This window comes from Carlito syrichta, unplaced genomic scaffold (assembly GCF_000164805.1).
Source record: "Carlito syrichta isolate Samal-C Ts95f unplaced genomic scaffold, Tarsius_syrichta-2.0.1 Scaffold313175, whole genome shotgun sequence".
Lineage (NCBI taxonomy): Eukaryota > Metazoa > Chordata > Mammalia > Primates > Tarsiidae > Carlito > Carlito syrichta.
In genome coordinates, this window is record NW_007257271.1 from 97,145 (window position 1) to 109,939 (window position 12,795).

A 12,795-nucleotide genomic window follows, 5' to 3' on the forward strand; every position below is an offset into this window, starting at 1 on the left:
TTGTTTCTTTCTTTTGGCTTTGTGTGCAGTACTTTAGAGAATATTGATTTTGTCATCCATGAAAGTGATTTCAGTAATCTCAGACTACAAAATGTCTTTCAGAAACACATCCTTGAAAAACAAAGTGTAATCCCAGCACTTTGGGAGGCTGAGGCGAGAGGCTTGTTTGAGCCCAAGAGTTCGAGACCAACCTGGGCAACATAGCGAGACCTCATCTCTACCAAAAAAAAAAAAAAAATTAGCCGGCCATGTTGGTGTGTGTCTATAGTCCCAGTTACTTGGGAGGTTGAGGCAGAAGGATCACCTGAGCCCAGAAGGTGGAGGCTGTGGTGAGCTGTGATGGTGCCACTGCACTCCAGCCCGGGCAAGACAGTAAGATCTCAACTCAAAAGGAAAAGGAAAAATACCTCCTTGAAAAGGTTTTAGCCGGGTTCGGTGGCTCAACCTGTAATCTCAGCACTTTGGGAGGCCGAGGCAAGTGGATTGCCAGAGCCTGCGTGTTCGAGATCCACCTGGGCAACTTGGTGAGACCTCGTCTCTACAATAAATAAAAAATGAGCCGGGCGTGATAGCTGTAATTCTGGCTACTTGGAAGGCTGAGGCGGAAGGATCGCCAGAGCCCAGCAGGTCAAGGCTGCGGTGGCTGGGAGCGTGCCTCTGCACTCCAGTCTGGGCGACACAGTGAGACTCCAACTCAAAAAAAAAAAAAAAGATTTTTACTATCCACACAAATGAGAGAAGTAAAAACATTAGTGAATGACCGAGCTGTCTGACTCCAAAGTCCAGGGCTTGTTTCCTTTGGCTGCAGGGCCCTGCAAGGAATTGAGTCTTTTTGTTTGTTTGTTTGTTTGTTTTGAGTTGGAGTCTCACTCTGTCACCCAGGCTGGAGTGCATTGGCACACACCTACAGCCACTGCAGCCTCAGTTCCCTGGGCTCAGGTGATCCTCCCACCTCAGCCTTCCAGGTAGCTTGAACTACAGGCACACCCCACCCTGCCTGGCTAATTTTCTGGTTTTTTTGTACAGACGAGGTTGGGCCAGTTGCCCAGGCCGGTCTCAAACCCATGGGCTCAGGCAATCCTCTTGCCTTGGCCTCCCAATGTGCTGGGATTATAGGCGTGGGCCATGGCGCCCAGGTAGCATCAAGTCTTTCATCTTGGGAAAGGCATACAAAGACCCGGGACAGCCCAGTGCGCGGCCGTGACCCGCATTCAGCGCCACCTTGGTTGACTTTTGTTCTTACGGAATCTTGTCTGCTCTTGCTCTCATCAGCTTCTTCCGGTTGGGTCCAGACCTGCTTTGAGGAGCCTGTGGGGTCGCAAAATGAACCCCACGGACACAGCCGACACCACCCCGGATGAAAGCATCTATAGCAATTACTACCTCTATGAAAACATCGCCAAGCCTTGCACCAAGGAAGGCCTCAAGGCCTTCGGGAGGCTCTTCCTGCCTCCGCTCTATTCCTTGGTCTTCCTCTTTGGTCTGCTCGGGAATTCCGTGGTGGTTCTGGTCCTGATCAAATACAAGCGGCTCAAGTCCATGACCGACGTGTACTTGCTCAACCTCGCCGTCTCGGACCTCCTCTTCGTGCTCTCCCTCCCTTTCTGGGGCTACTACGCGGCAGACCAGTGGGTTTTCGGCGAAGGTCTGTGCAAGATCGTGTCCTGGATGTACTTGGTGGGCTTCTACGGCGGCATATTCTTTATCACGCTCATGAGCATCGATCGGTACCTGGCCATCGTGCATGCAGTGTTCTCCCTGAGAGCAAGGACCTTGACCTACGGGGTCATCACCAGCGTGGCCACGTGGACAGTGGCCGTGTTCGCCTCCCTCCCTGGCTTTTTGTTCAGCACTTGTTACACCGAGCGCAACCACACCTACTGCAAAACCCAGTACTCCCTCAACTCCACCACGTGGAAGGTTCTGACCTCCCTGGAGATCAACATCCTCGGCTTGGTGGTTCCCTTCGGGGTCATGCTGTTCTGCTACTCGCTGATCATCAGGACCCTGCAGCACTGCAAAAATGAGAAGAAGAACAAGGCGGTGAGGATGATCTTTGCCGTGGTGGTCCTCTTCCTGGGCTTCTGGACACCTTACAACGTGGTGCTCTTCCTGGAGACCCTGGTGCAGCTAGAAGTCCTTCAGGACTGCGCCCTGGAAAAGTACCTGGACTACGCGCTCCAGGCCACAGAAGCCCTGGCTTTCATTCACTGCTGCCTGAATCCAGTCATCTACTTTTTCCTGGGGGAGAAGTTTCGCAAGTACATCATACAGCTCTTCAAAACCTGCAGGGGCCCCTTCGTGCTCTGCCAATACTGTGGCCTCCTCCAAATTTACTCTGCTGACACCCCCAGCTCATCTTACACACAGTCCACCGTGGATCACGACCTCCGTGACGCTCTGTGAAACAAATGAAGGTGCAAAACGCAGAGCTGACGAGCTGCCCATACGCAGAGCTTACTTAAAATTGTATTTTGGTGAGAGATCCCCGAGCCCGTGTCAGGAGGAAGGCTGACACCGTGGTGGAAAGAGGGCTTCTTGACCTGTAGGTGGCTTCTCCTCCGCCAGCAAAGTCCAGCCCAGCAAGGGTTCACCTGGGCTGAGGCCTCCTTCCTCATAGCAGACTTCCCACAGGGATGAGAATTCCGAGCAGTGTCTCCATGAGGATGCAGATAATATTGCAAGGGAAAGACCGTTTCCTTCTGACCTGAACTCATGGGGTTCTCCAGAGGGAATTACAGAGCCTTGACTGATGGAATAAATTGCTACCTTCTGCTATGAAAAATGGGTTTTCCAATTCGTTTGTAGCTTTCATGGAACTATAGAGAAATCCTGACATGCTGTCCTAATGTTTTTCTAATAGTGTATCTGGGATATCGTATATGCCGTCGAACCAGATAGATGCCGAAACAGTTGTGAAGTGATGAAGCTAGATCTCAGTTCTTTTACTGTAAAGGATTGTTTGTTAATTGAGGCTAAACTTTTTGCGCTGATTGCAGGGTTAAGAATGTGAAGGTGAGAGCATGGTCTGATTTCTAAACATGAGATACAAGGCATTCAAAAGCCAAGCATACTTGTGAAAATGTAGGCACAGTTTTATTTGTTTGTGGACAGGTTTTGTTTTAATTTTAACAGGTGAATATTCAAATTTTAAAAATAATACATCAGCCAAGAATACATTTATTTGAGATTTTTTACTTGTTTATAAACAGTGCTTTCAAAATTAAAAATAAGGATGAATAAGGTACAAGAACTATCTCCTTAACCATTTGGAAGTGACTGCCATCAACTGAGGTAAGAATAATCAATTAAAATTTATTGCTAGCCAGGCTCGGTGGCTCAGCCTGTAAGCCCGCGCCTTTGGGAGGCTGAGATGAGTGAATTGCCTGAGCCCGCGAGTTCGAGACCCGCCTGGGCAGTGAGACCTCATCTTTACAATAAATCAAAAAATCAGCCGGGCGTGGTAGCGCGTGCCTGTAATTCCGGCTACTCGGAAGGCTGAGGCGAAAGGATCGCTGGAGCCCAGCAGGTCGAGGCTGCGGTGGCCGGGAGCGGCCACTGCCCTCCAGTCTGGGCGACAGAGTGAGACTCCAACTCAAAAAAAAAGAAAAAAAAAATTTATTGCTGATGTGGCTCTCAGAGTCTATTGAATAAATAAATGAATTTCATCTGCCTCTCATCCTGTTTTAAAATATTGACCCTAGTTTTTAACTTTTGGGTGACTTAAAAGTTGCTCAGCCATTTCGTGCAAGTTGTTTAACCCATTAAAGTCATCATTTTATACTGTTAAAATAAATGGCTAGCTCTGTCCTTACAGCCTTCATTCATTAGAATTAAGCAAAGACTCCCACAAAATCTGAAAGACCTCTGATCCCCCCCAAAACAACAACCTATTTTGCAAGCTCTTAACGGAACTAAACGGTTTAAAATGCTTGTTATGCTTATACATGATTGCCTGCTCTGCATTTTTCAAGAACGCATTTCCAGAAAGTTTGTCTTCGGACAAGTGGTTTTCAAAGGGAAAGCTGACGTTGCTTTTATTAAAAATAAATTAAAAAAAAAAGAACAAGCTTGTATGTAGCCTCTGAGCCTTTTTTTTTCCCTGTTCATGTTTGCTTGATCCTGATGGGGGTGAGAATAGAGCTGCCGCGGGGCCCAGCACCCACAGCATGTTGTGGACTCGCCAAGGGAAGGAATCGCAGGGTTCCCTGTGGAGAGCTCCCCTCAGGCTGCAGACAGAGTGTGGTGGTGTCCTTGGGGACGAGAGTGGGTAAGCAAGCCACGTTCCCAGGCAGCGTCCCCTTAGAAGACCCCTGCAAGGTGGGCTAGGACCTGCCAGAGCTCATTCCTTTCCTCTCGGCCTGTTTCCTCATCTGTAAAATGGAATGTACTCCAGAATGATGGAAGCAAATCAGTAAGATGATGAAAGCAAAGCATTGTGTTCCCAAGTATAGATGAAGGATGGTGGATCTGCCCAATCAGAGGCTGCCTCTCTTTTCCGCGTGGACCTTATCATTTCCTTCACCAAAAGATGAGACGGGCCACGGGGTCTTGCTGTCCCTTCACCTCCCATCCCACGCTGAGCTAAGCAATGGCAAGGCACAGCCAAGGGGCTTCCATACCTCTCTGTGCCTGAAGATGGGTCCTCCATCACCTCAAGTCGCTCAGGGCTCCCTTGTTCCAGAGTTGGGGGGATATTCCCTCAGGACCCGAATTTAGCCCCTCTGGTGCTGTCTAAACAGGATCTCCCCAGAACACCAAAAAGCAAGTTTCTCCCCACTCAGTAACAGAACCATGGAGAACAAGGCGATGTGACTTCCACACAAAGGTGGGTTCGAGTGTGCTTTTTTCTTTTTTTTTTTTTTGAGTATGAGTCTCACTCTGTCGCCCAAACCGGAGTGCAGTGGCACGCTCACGGCCATTGCAGCCTCGAGCAGCTGGGCTCTGGTGATCCTTCCGCCTCAGCCTTTCAAGTAGCCAGAACTACAGGCACATGCCACCATACCCGGCTAGTTTTTTGATTTATTGTAGAGATGAGGTCTCGCCAAGTTGCCCAGGCTGGTGTCAAACCCCTGGACTCAGACAATCCTCTCACCTCGGCCTCCCAAAGTGCTGGGGTTATAGGCGTGAGCCACTGCGCCCAGCCAACTGTATTTTCAGATATTGGATTCATTTCCTCCTTGTTGTAACAGTCTTGCTTCTGAGAAACACATGCTAGGTGTGATTTGCTTAAGAGCAATAGAGATGGTTTGTTGGAACTAGAGAGAGGTGATGACTGCACAACATTGTGAATGCACTAAATGCCACATATCGTACATTTATTTTTTAATTTTTAATTTTTCTTTTGAGTCAGATTCTTACTCCATCGCCCAGGCTGGAGTGCAATGGCATGCTCCCGGCCACCGCAGCCTCGACCTGCTGGGCTTTGGCAATCCTTCCACCTTAGCCTCCCAAGTAGCTGGAACTATAGGCGTGTGCTACCACGCCCGGCTAATTTTTTGATTTATTGTAGGGATGTGGTCTTGCCAAGTTGCCCAAGCTGGTCTCAAACCCGTGGGCTCAAGCAATCCACTTGCCTCAGCCTCCTAAAGTGCTGGGATGACAGGCTGAGCCACTGAGCCTGGCCAAATCATACATTTAAAATGATTACTTTATATTATGTGACTATTACCTCAACAACAATGACAAGAGCGATAGGAACTAGCCAAGCCAATATCTGCCCCATAGTAGGCTCTCAGAGTCTATTGGATGAATAAATGAATTTCATCTGTCTCCCATGAGAAGGAACGAGACAGGGTAAAGACAGATGGGGAGACTTTTTGCAAGAAACTCCATAACAATGGGAAGTGTCTGGTACAGTTAACCCCTATCTGTTGAATGCCCATCTTGTGCTCAGCAGAATGCTAGGTTATGGAGAAAATAAAAGAATAAATGAGGCCAAGTGCGGTGGCTCATGCCTGTAATCCCAGCACTTTGGGAGGCAGAGGCGAAAGGACTGCCTGAGCCCAGGGGTTCAAGACCAGCCTGGGCAACTTGGGCAACTTGGCAAGACCTCGTCTCTATGATAAATCAAAAAATTAGCTGGGTGTGGTGGCGCATGCCTGTAGTTCCAGCTACTTGGAAGGCTGAGGTGGAAGAATTGCCTGAATCCAACAGGTGGAGGCTGCAGTGGCCGTGAGCATGCCACTGCACTTCAGCCTGGGCAACAGAGTGAGACTCTGATTTAAAAAAAAAAAAAACCCTTTAAGGTGATCCTGATGACCACTCAAGTTTGAAAACCAGCAAGGAGCTGGGCTCGGTGGCTCAGCCTATAATCCCAGCACTTTGGGAGGCTGAGGTGAGTGGATTGCCTGAGCCCGCAGGTTCGAGACCTGCCTGGGCAACTTGGCGAGACCTCATCTCTACAATAAATCAAAAATTAGCTGGGCATGATAGTGCTCGCCTGTAGTTCCGGCTACTTGGAAGGCTGAGGCGGAAGGATTGCCAGAGCCCGGCCGGTCGAGGCTGCGGTGGCCGGGAGCGGCCACTGCACTCTAGTCTGGGCGACAGAGTGAGACTCCGACTCAAAAAAAGAAAAAAAAAGAAAGAAAACCAGCAAGGTAGAGCAAAGGTCAGCAAACTGGTTTGTGAACTAAATCTAGTGCAAGGCCCTTTTTAAATAAAGTTTTGGCCAGGCTTGGTGGCTCAGCCTATAATCCCAGCACTTTGGGAGGCCGCGGTGAATAGATTGCCTGAGTCTGCAGGTTCAAGACCAGCCCAGGCAACTTGGTGAGGCCATCTCTACAATAAATTAAAAATTAGCTGGGCGTGGTGGCACACGCCTATAGTTCTGGCTACTTGGAAGACTGAGGCGGAAGAATAACCAGAGCCCAGTCGCTCAAGGCTGCGGTGGCTATGAGCATGCCACCACACCCCAGTCTGGGTGGCAGAGTGAGATTCCAACTTAAAAAAAAAAAAGGTTCTGCTGTTCATGGAATTCACCATCCAGTAAAGGAAAACACAAACATGAGATTAACCATAATACAGGCAAGTGAGTACGATAACAGAGCCACAAAAAAAGATTCTTCGGGGCTCCAGAGGAAGGAGGAATTGATTAAATTTCCAATTTTTGTAATTAGCTTTGGAAGTATACCTTGCATCCTATGTCCTGTCCTGGCCAGTGACTGTGACTCTATCTTTATATTTGTAGGGGGGCATGATTTTGATGAGTGGAAGAGAGAAAGGACACTCTAGGCTCAGGAAACAGTGTCTGAAAAGGTAGGGTGATTTTTTTTTTTGAATTGGAGTCTCACTCCGCTCTACCTTGATTGGAAAATATAGTTTATTTAGAAAGTAAATTAGAGAAAGACAAGAGAGAGAGATTCACCTCCCCAAGGTAGGTGAGGGAGCCAGAGTCTTTGGCCATAGCTCAAAGAGCCACAGGGACACACCAGAGTTTAACAAAGCAATGGCTAGAGCGTACATTTTTTTTTTTTTAGTCCAAGTCTCATTCTGTCGCCCAGGCTGGAGTGCAGTGGCATCCTCAACTGGCTGGGCCCCGGCGATCCTTCTGTCTCAGCCTTCCAAGTAGCTGGAACCACAGGCACACACCACCACGCCTGGCTAATTTTTGATTTGTTGTAGAGACAAGATCTCACCATGTTGCCCAGGCTGGTCTTGAACCCTTGGGCTCAGGCAATCCTCTCACTTTGGCTTCCTAAAGTGCTGGGATTACAGGCGTGAGCCACTGTGCCTGGCCAGAAAGTAAATCAGAAGGAAGAGGGGAGGGGAGGAGATTCACATCCCTAAGGTAGGGGAGGGGGCCAAAGCTTAGGAAAACATGGTCTGGCCATGGTGCAAAGAACACATGACCAGACTGTAGCTTAGCGAGGCAATGGCCGTGAGCACCCAGTGTAAATGCAAACTGACCCAGGAGTGGGAAAATGAGGAGTCAGCATCATCGTTTCAGGAGGTCCTTCGTTCATTGTCTTCTGTCAACCCCACTGACTCCTGGCTCCTGTGCTCCCTCCTTTAGGGAGTCTCACCTTGGCCCAGGTTGCCTACCTCAAGCCCTGAGGCGTCTCTCCCTGCACCACTTGATTCCTGTCATGATCAGAGCCCATCTCTTTATTCTTTAATTTTTTTTTTTGAGTTGGAGTCTCACTCTGTCGCCCAGACTGGAGTGCAGTGGCCGCTCCCGGCCACCGCAGCCTCGACCTGCCGGGCTCCGGCGATCCTTTCGCCTCAGCCTTCCGGGTAGCTGGAACTACAGGCGCGCGCTACCACGCCCGGCTCATTTTGATTTGTTGTAGAGATGAGGTCTCACCAAGTTGCCCAGGCGGGTCTTGAACCTGCGGGCTCAGGCAATCCACTCACCTCAGCTTCCCAAAGGCACGGGATTACAGGCTGAGCCACCGAGCCCGGCTCAATTTCTTTAATTTTTTAAGACGGGGGTCTCACGTTGTTGCCCAGGCCAGTCTTGAATTCCTGAGCTCAAGCAATCTTTCTGCCTTGGCCTCCCAAAGTGCTAGAATAACAGGCGTGAGCCACCACGCCCAGCCCCATCTCTATCCTCGGTCCTGCCACAACCACCTGACATCCCATATCCTGTACTAGGCAGTGACCATCACTCCATCTCTAGCCTTTCTCAACTCAAGTGAACCAGATACCAACCCCACTCATGTTTGTGATCACAATACTTTACTCCTTCAAAGCTTATTATGGTTCCAGATTCCCCTTTCAGAGTCAGAAATCCACTGTGCTTTTATTTCAGTCTCTTCTTTTTTTTTGAGTCCGAGTCTCACTTTGTTGCTCAGGCTGGAGGGCAGTGGCACGCTCATGACTACCGCAGCCTCGACCCGCTGGGTTCAGGCGACCCTTCCGCTTCAGCTTTCCAAGTAGCTGGAACCACAGGCACACGCCACCACACCTGGCTAATTTTTTGATTTATTGTAGAGATCAGGTCTCGCCAAGTTGCCCAGGCTGGTCTCGAACCCCTGGGTTCAGGTAATCCTCTCACCTCCACCTCCCAAAGTGTTGGGATTACAGGCGTGAGCCACCGTGCCCGGCCAGCCTCTCCTTAAAGAGGATAAGATTGATTTTATTACTCCAAGAAATTGAGGTTCAGGAGAAAAAATATTCATGCTGTAGAGTAACTCCACCAAAAATACCCACCATCTAACTGCCTAGTAAAATGGCTAACAAAGTAGCAGCTCAATTCCTTTTTTTTTGAGTTGGAGTCTCACTGTCGCCCAGACGAGTGCAGTGGCCGCTCCCGGCCACCGCAACCTCGACCTGCTGGGCTCCGGCGATCCTTCCGCCTCAGCCTTCCAAGTAGCTGGAACTACAGGCGCGCGCTACCACGCCCGGCTAATTTTTTGATTTATTGTAGAGATGAGGTCTCACCTGCCCAGGCGGGTCTCGAACCCGCGGGCTCAGGCAATCCACTCACCTCAGCCTCCCAAAGCGCGGGATTACACGCTGAGCCACCGAGCCCGGCTTCAATTCCTTTTTTACTGAATAAGTGAGTGTCCTTATCTATTAATCAAGCACTCTATACTGGCAATTCAAGTTTCTATTTAACTACACAAAGTTCTCTAGTCCCATCTCCAAAATCCCCGTTGTGTTTCTAATAAAACTTTATATGACTGAGTTCAAAGATGAACTGCATTGTTCCAGAAATAGCTGTGGGCTTTGGGTCAAAAATTACTTCACTAAGACTTCTGGTATGAAGATAACCGCAAAAGTCTGCATTTTCACCTTCTCTGGGAATTTGTAAAGGAACAGCAAGAAAAATGATTTTAAAAACTCACAAACTCTGTTTTAATCAAACTGGAAGAGAGAGATACTTTTCAGATTCCAGATTACCTGGAAGGTCTGCCCGGAACAGCTGAGATCAGGCAGAAACTGCTTGGGAAAAGGTAAGGAGAAGGGCGGGAGACGGCGCAGGAGGGACAGACACAGGAGCACGCCAGAGACATTTCCTGAGCGGAGGGTGCACCGTGAGGAGCAGGAACAGAGATGGCCAGGGCTTGGGCCAGAAGTCCTCCTAACCCCCATTTGATGAACAGAAGCAGAGGAGGCAGGTTTGCCAAATTTCAAATGTGCAGGAAGCAGAGAACCTGTCTCTTAGCAGTAGAAAAGGCTGGCTGCGGTGGCTTACGCCTGTAATCCTAGCACGTTGGAGGCTCAGGCTGGAGGATCGCTTGAGCCCAGAGTTTCGAGACCAGCCTGGGCAACATAGCAAGACCTTGTCTCTACCAAAAAAATCAAAAAATAAGAATTTATCTGGAGTTGGGCTCGGTGGCTCAGCCTGTAATCCCGCGCTTTGGGAGGCTGAGGTGAGTGAATTGCCTGAGCCCACGGTTCAAGACCCGCCTGGGCAACTTGGCGAGACCTCATCTTTACAATAAATCAAAAAATTAGCCGGGCGTGGTAGCGTGCGCCTGTAATTCCAGCTACTTGGAAGGCTGAGGCGGAAGGATTTCCGGAGCCCAGCAGGTCGAGGCTGCGGTGGCCGGGAGCGGCCACTGCCCTCCAGTCTGGGCGACAGAGTGAGACTCCAACTCAAAAAAAAAAAAAAAAAAAAAAAGAATTTATCTGGGTGTGATGGTGCATGCCTGTAGTCCTGGCTACTCGGGAGGCTGAGGTGGAGGGATCGGCTGAGCCCAGGAAGTCCCCAGGAGGTCAAGGCTGTGGTGAACCATGACCGAGCCACTGTACTCCAACCTGGGCAACAGAGTGAGACCCTGAAGAGGAGGAGGAGAACAACCACAGTGGTTGTGAAACAGCCTAGAAAACTAGAATAAAAAGGGAGAGGAGTATTCTGCCACTCATGGAATTCACCATCTGGTGAGCGAAGACCCAGAGATGAACTATAATGCAAGCAAGCATTAGCGTGATAGTAGAGTCAGGTGGACCACACTGCCCCCCCAGGCACAAACACAAACAAAAGCATATTAAACAATTCAAGGTAAACACTAAGAAAAATGACTGTAGTTAGGGTAGGAACACTAGAGAAGCATAGGCATGTGACATTTCATTACCTTGATAAAATAGATCTACCGCCACCAAAAGGCTTCGTGGGCACTCCAGCGGCATTCCAGTCAAACACAGGGAAGAAGACGAGAATGTCTGCAGCGCCGCTTCTGTAGAACGTCGCATGTAGGTCCCAGTGAAGGTTCTAGTGATCGGAGGAATACAGCAGAGGTGTGGAAATTGGAATAGAAGGACATCCATTTTTTTTTTGAGCTGGAGTCGCACTGTCGCCCAGGATGGAGTGCCATGGCACGTTCACAGCCACCAGAGCCTCTATCTCCTGGGCTCAGGCAATCCTTCTGTCTCAGCCTTCCAAGTAACTGGAACCACAGGTGTGTGCCACCGCACCTAGCTAATTTTTGATTTATTGTAGAGACGAGGTCTCACCAAGTTGCCCAGGCTGGTCTCAAACTCCTGGACTTAGGCAATCCTCTTGGCTCCACCTCCCCAAGTGCTGGGATTACAGGAGTGAGCCATTGCGCCCGGCGCGTAGAAGGACAGTCTACAAGACATCTGGCCAGGACCCTTTGAAACTGTGACGTTATCAAAAAACAAGGAAAGCCTGAGAAGCTGTCAAAGCCAAGAGGAGCCTAAGGAGACATGACAACTAAAATGTAATTAGTTCTGGAACAGAAAAGCGACATTAGCTAAAAACTAAGAAAATCTGAAGAGGCTGGGAGCAGTGGCTCACACTTGTAATCGCAGCACTTTGAGAGGCCAAGGTGGGAGGATTACTTGAGGCCGGGAATTTGAGACCAACCTGGGCAACATAGCGAGACCCCATCTCTGCAAAAAATAAATAAATTAGCTAGATAGATGCTATGGTGCATGCCTGTAGTACCAGCTACATGGGAGGCTAGGGCAGGAGGATCACTTGAGCCCAAGAGCCCTAGGCGATGGTGAGCCATGATCCTGCCACTGCACTCCAGTCTGGGCGACAGAATGAAAACCTGTCTCAAAAATAATAAAAATAATAATTGGAAAGGGAAAGTTGTAATGACAGTATTGGATAACAGGAAAACCCAAGAGAATCATCTGAAAAACTGTTATAAACAAGGCAATTAAGCAAGTTAATAGGGAAAATGTATATACTTGAAACTCCATTATATTTATGTTTACAAATAATCAGAAGGTATGGTGGGAAAATAGACCCACATTATGAAAGACAAAAGAAATAAATCTAATTAAAATGCATATATATGAAATAAATATATGGGCAAAACCCACCTTAAAACATGATTGTGTCGAGCTTGGTGGCTCATGCCTGTCATCCCAGCACTTTGGGAGGCGGAGGTGAGAGGATTGCCTGAGTCTGGGAGTTCAAGACCAGCCTGGGCAACTTGACGAGACCTCGTCTCTATAATAAATCAAAAAATCAGCCGAGCATGGTGGTGCGTGCCTGTAGTTCCAGCCCCTTGGAAGGCTGAGGAGCAAGGATCGTCTGAGCCCAGCAGGTTGAGGCTACAGTGGGTGTGAGCATGCCGCTGCACTCCAGCCTGGGTGACAGAGTGAGACTCTGACTCAAAAAACAAACAAAAAAACCCAAAGCATGGTTGCAGGACTAGGACTGAAGAGGCCTCACAGAGGGAGGCTCGGTGCTATAAAACATCAGTTTTTTTAAAGATGAATTAGTAGATTCAGGGTTATTCTTTAAGACATATGAATTTTTATTTTTATTTATTTTTATTTTTTATTTTTTTTGAGTTGGAGTCTCACTCGGTCGCCCAGACTGGAGTGCAGTAGCTGCTCCCGGCCACCGCAGCCTCGACCTGCTGGGCT

The 12,795-nt window shown here is 48.9% G+C and overlaps 1 protein-coding gene across 1 annotated transcript; it reads left to right on the forward strand.

Annotated features, from left to right (window-relative positions):
* The first annotated feature begins 1,278 nt into the window (after positions 1-1,278).
* Positions 1,279-2,574, forward strand: CCR4 (C-C motif chemokine receptor 4). Its single transcript, XM_008070148.2, has one exon. It carries the CDS (start codon positions 1,324-1,326, stop codon positions 2,404-2,406), a length of 1,083 nt encoding a protein of 360 aa, XP_008068339.1. The 5' UTR covers positions 1,279-1,323; the 3' UTR covers positions 2,407-2,574.
* Positions 2,575-12,795: the final 10,221 nt, after the last annotated feature.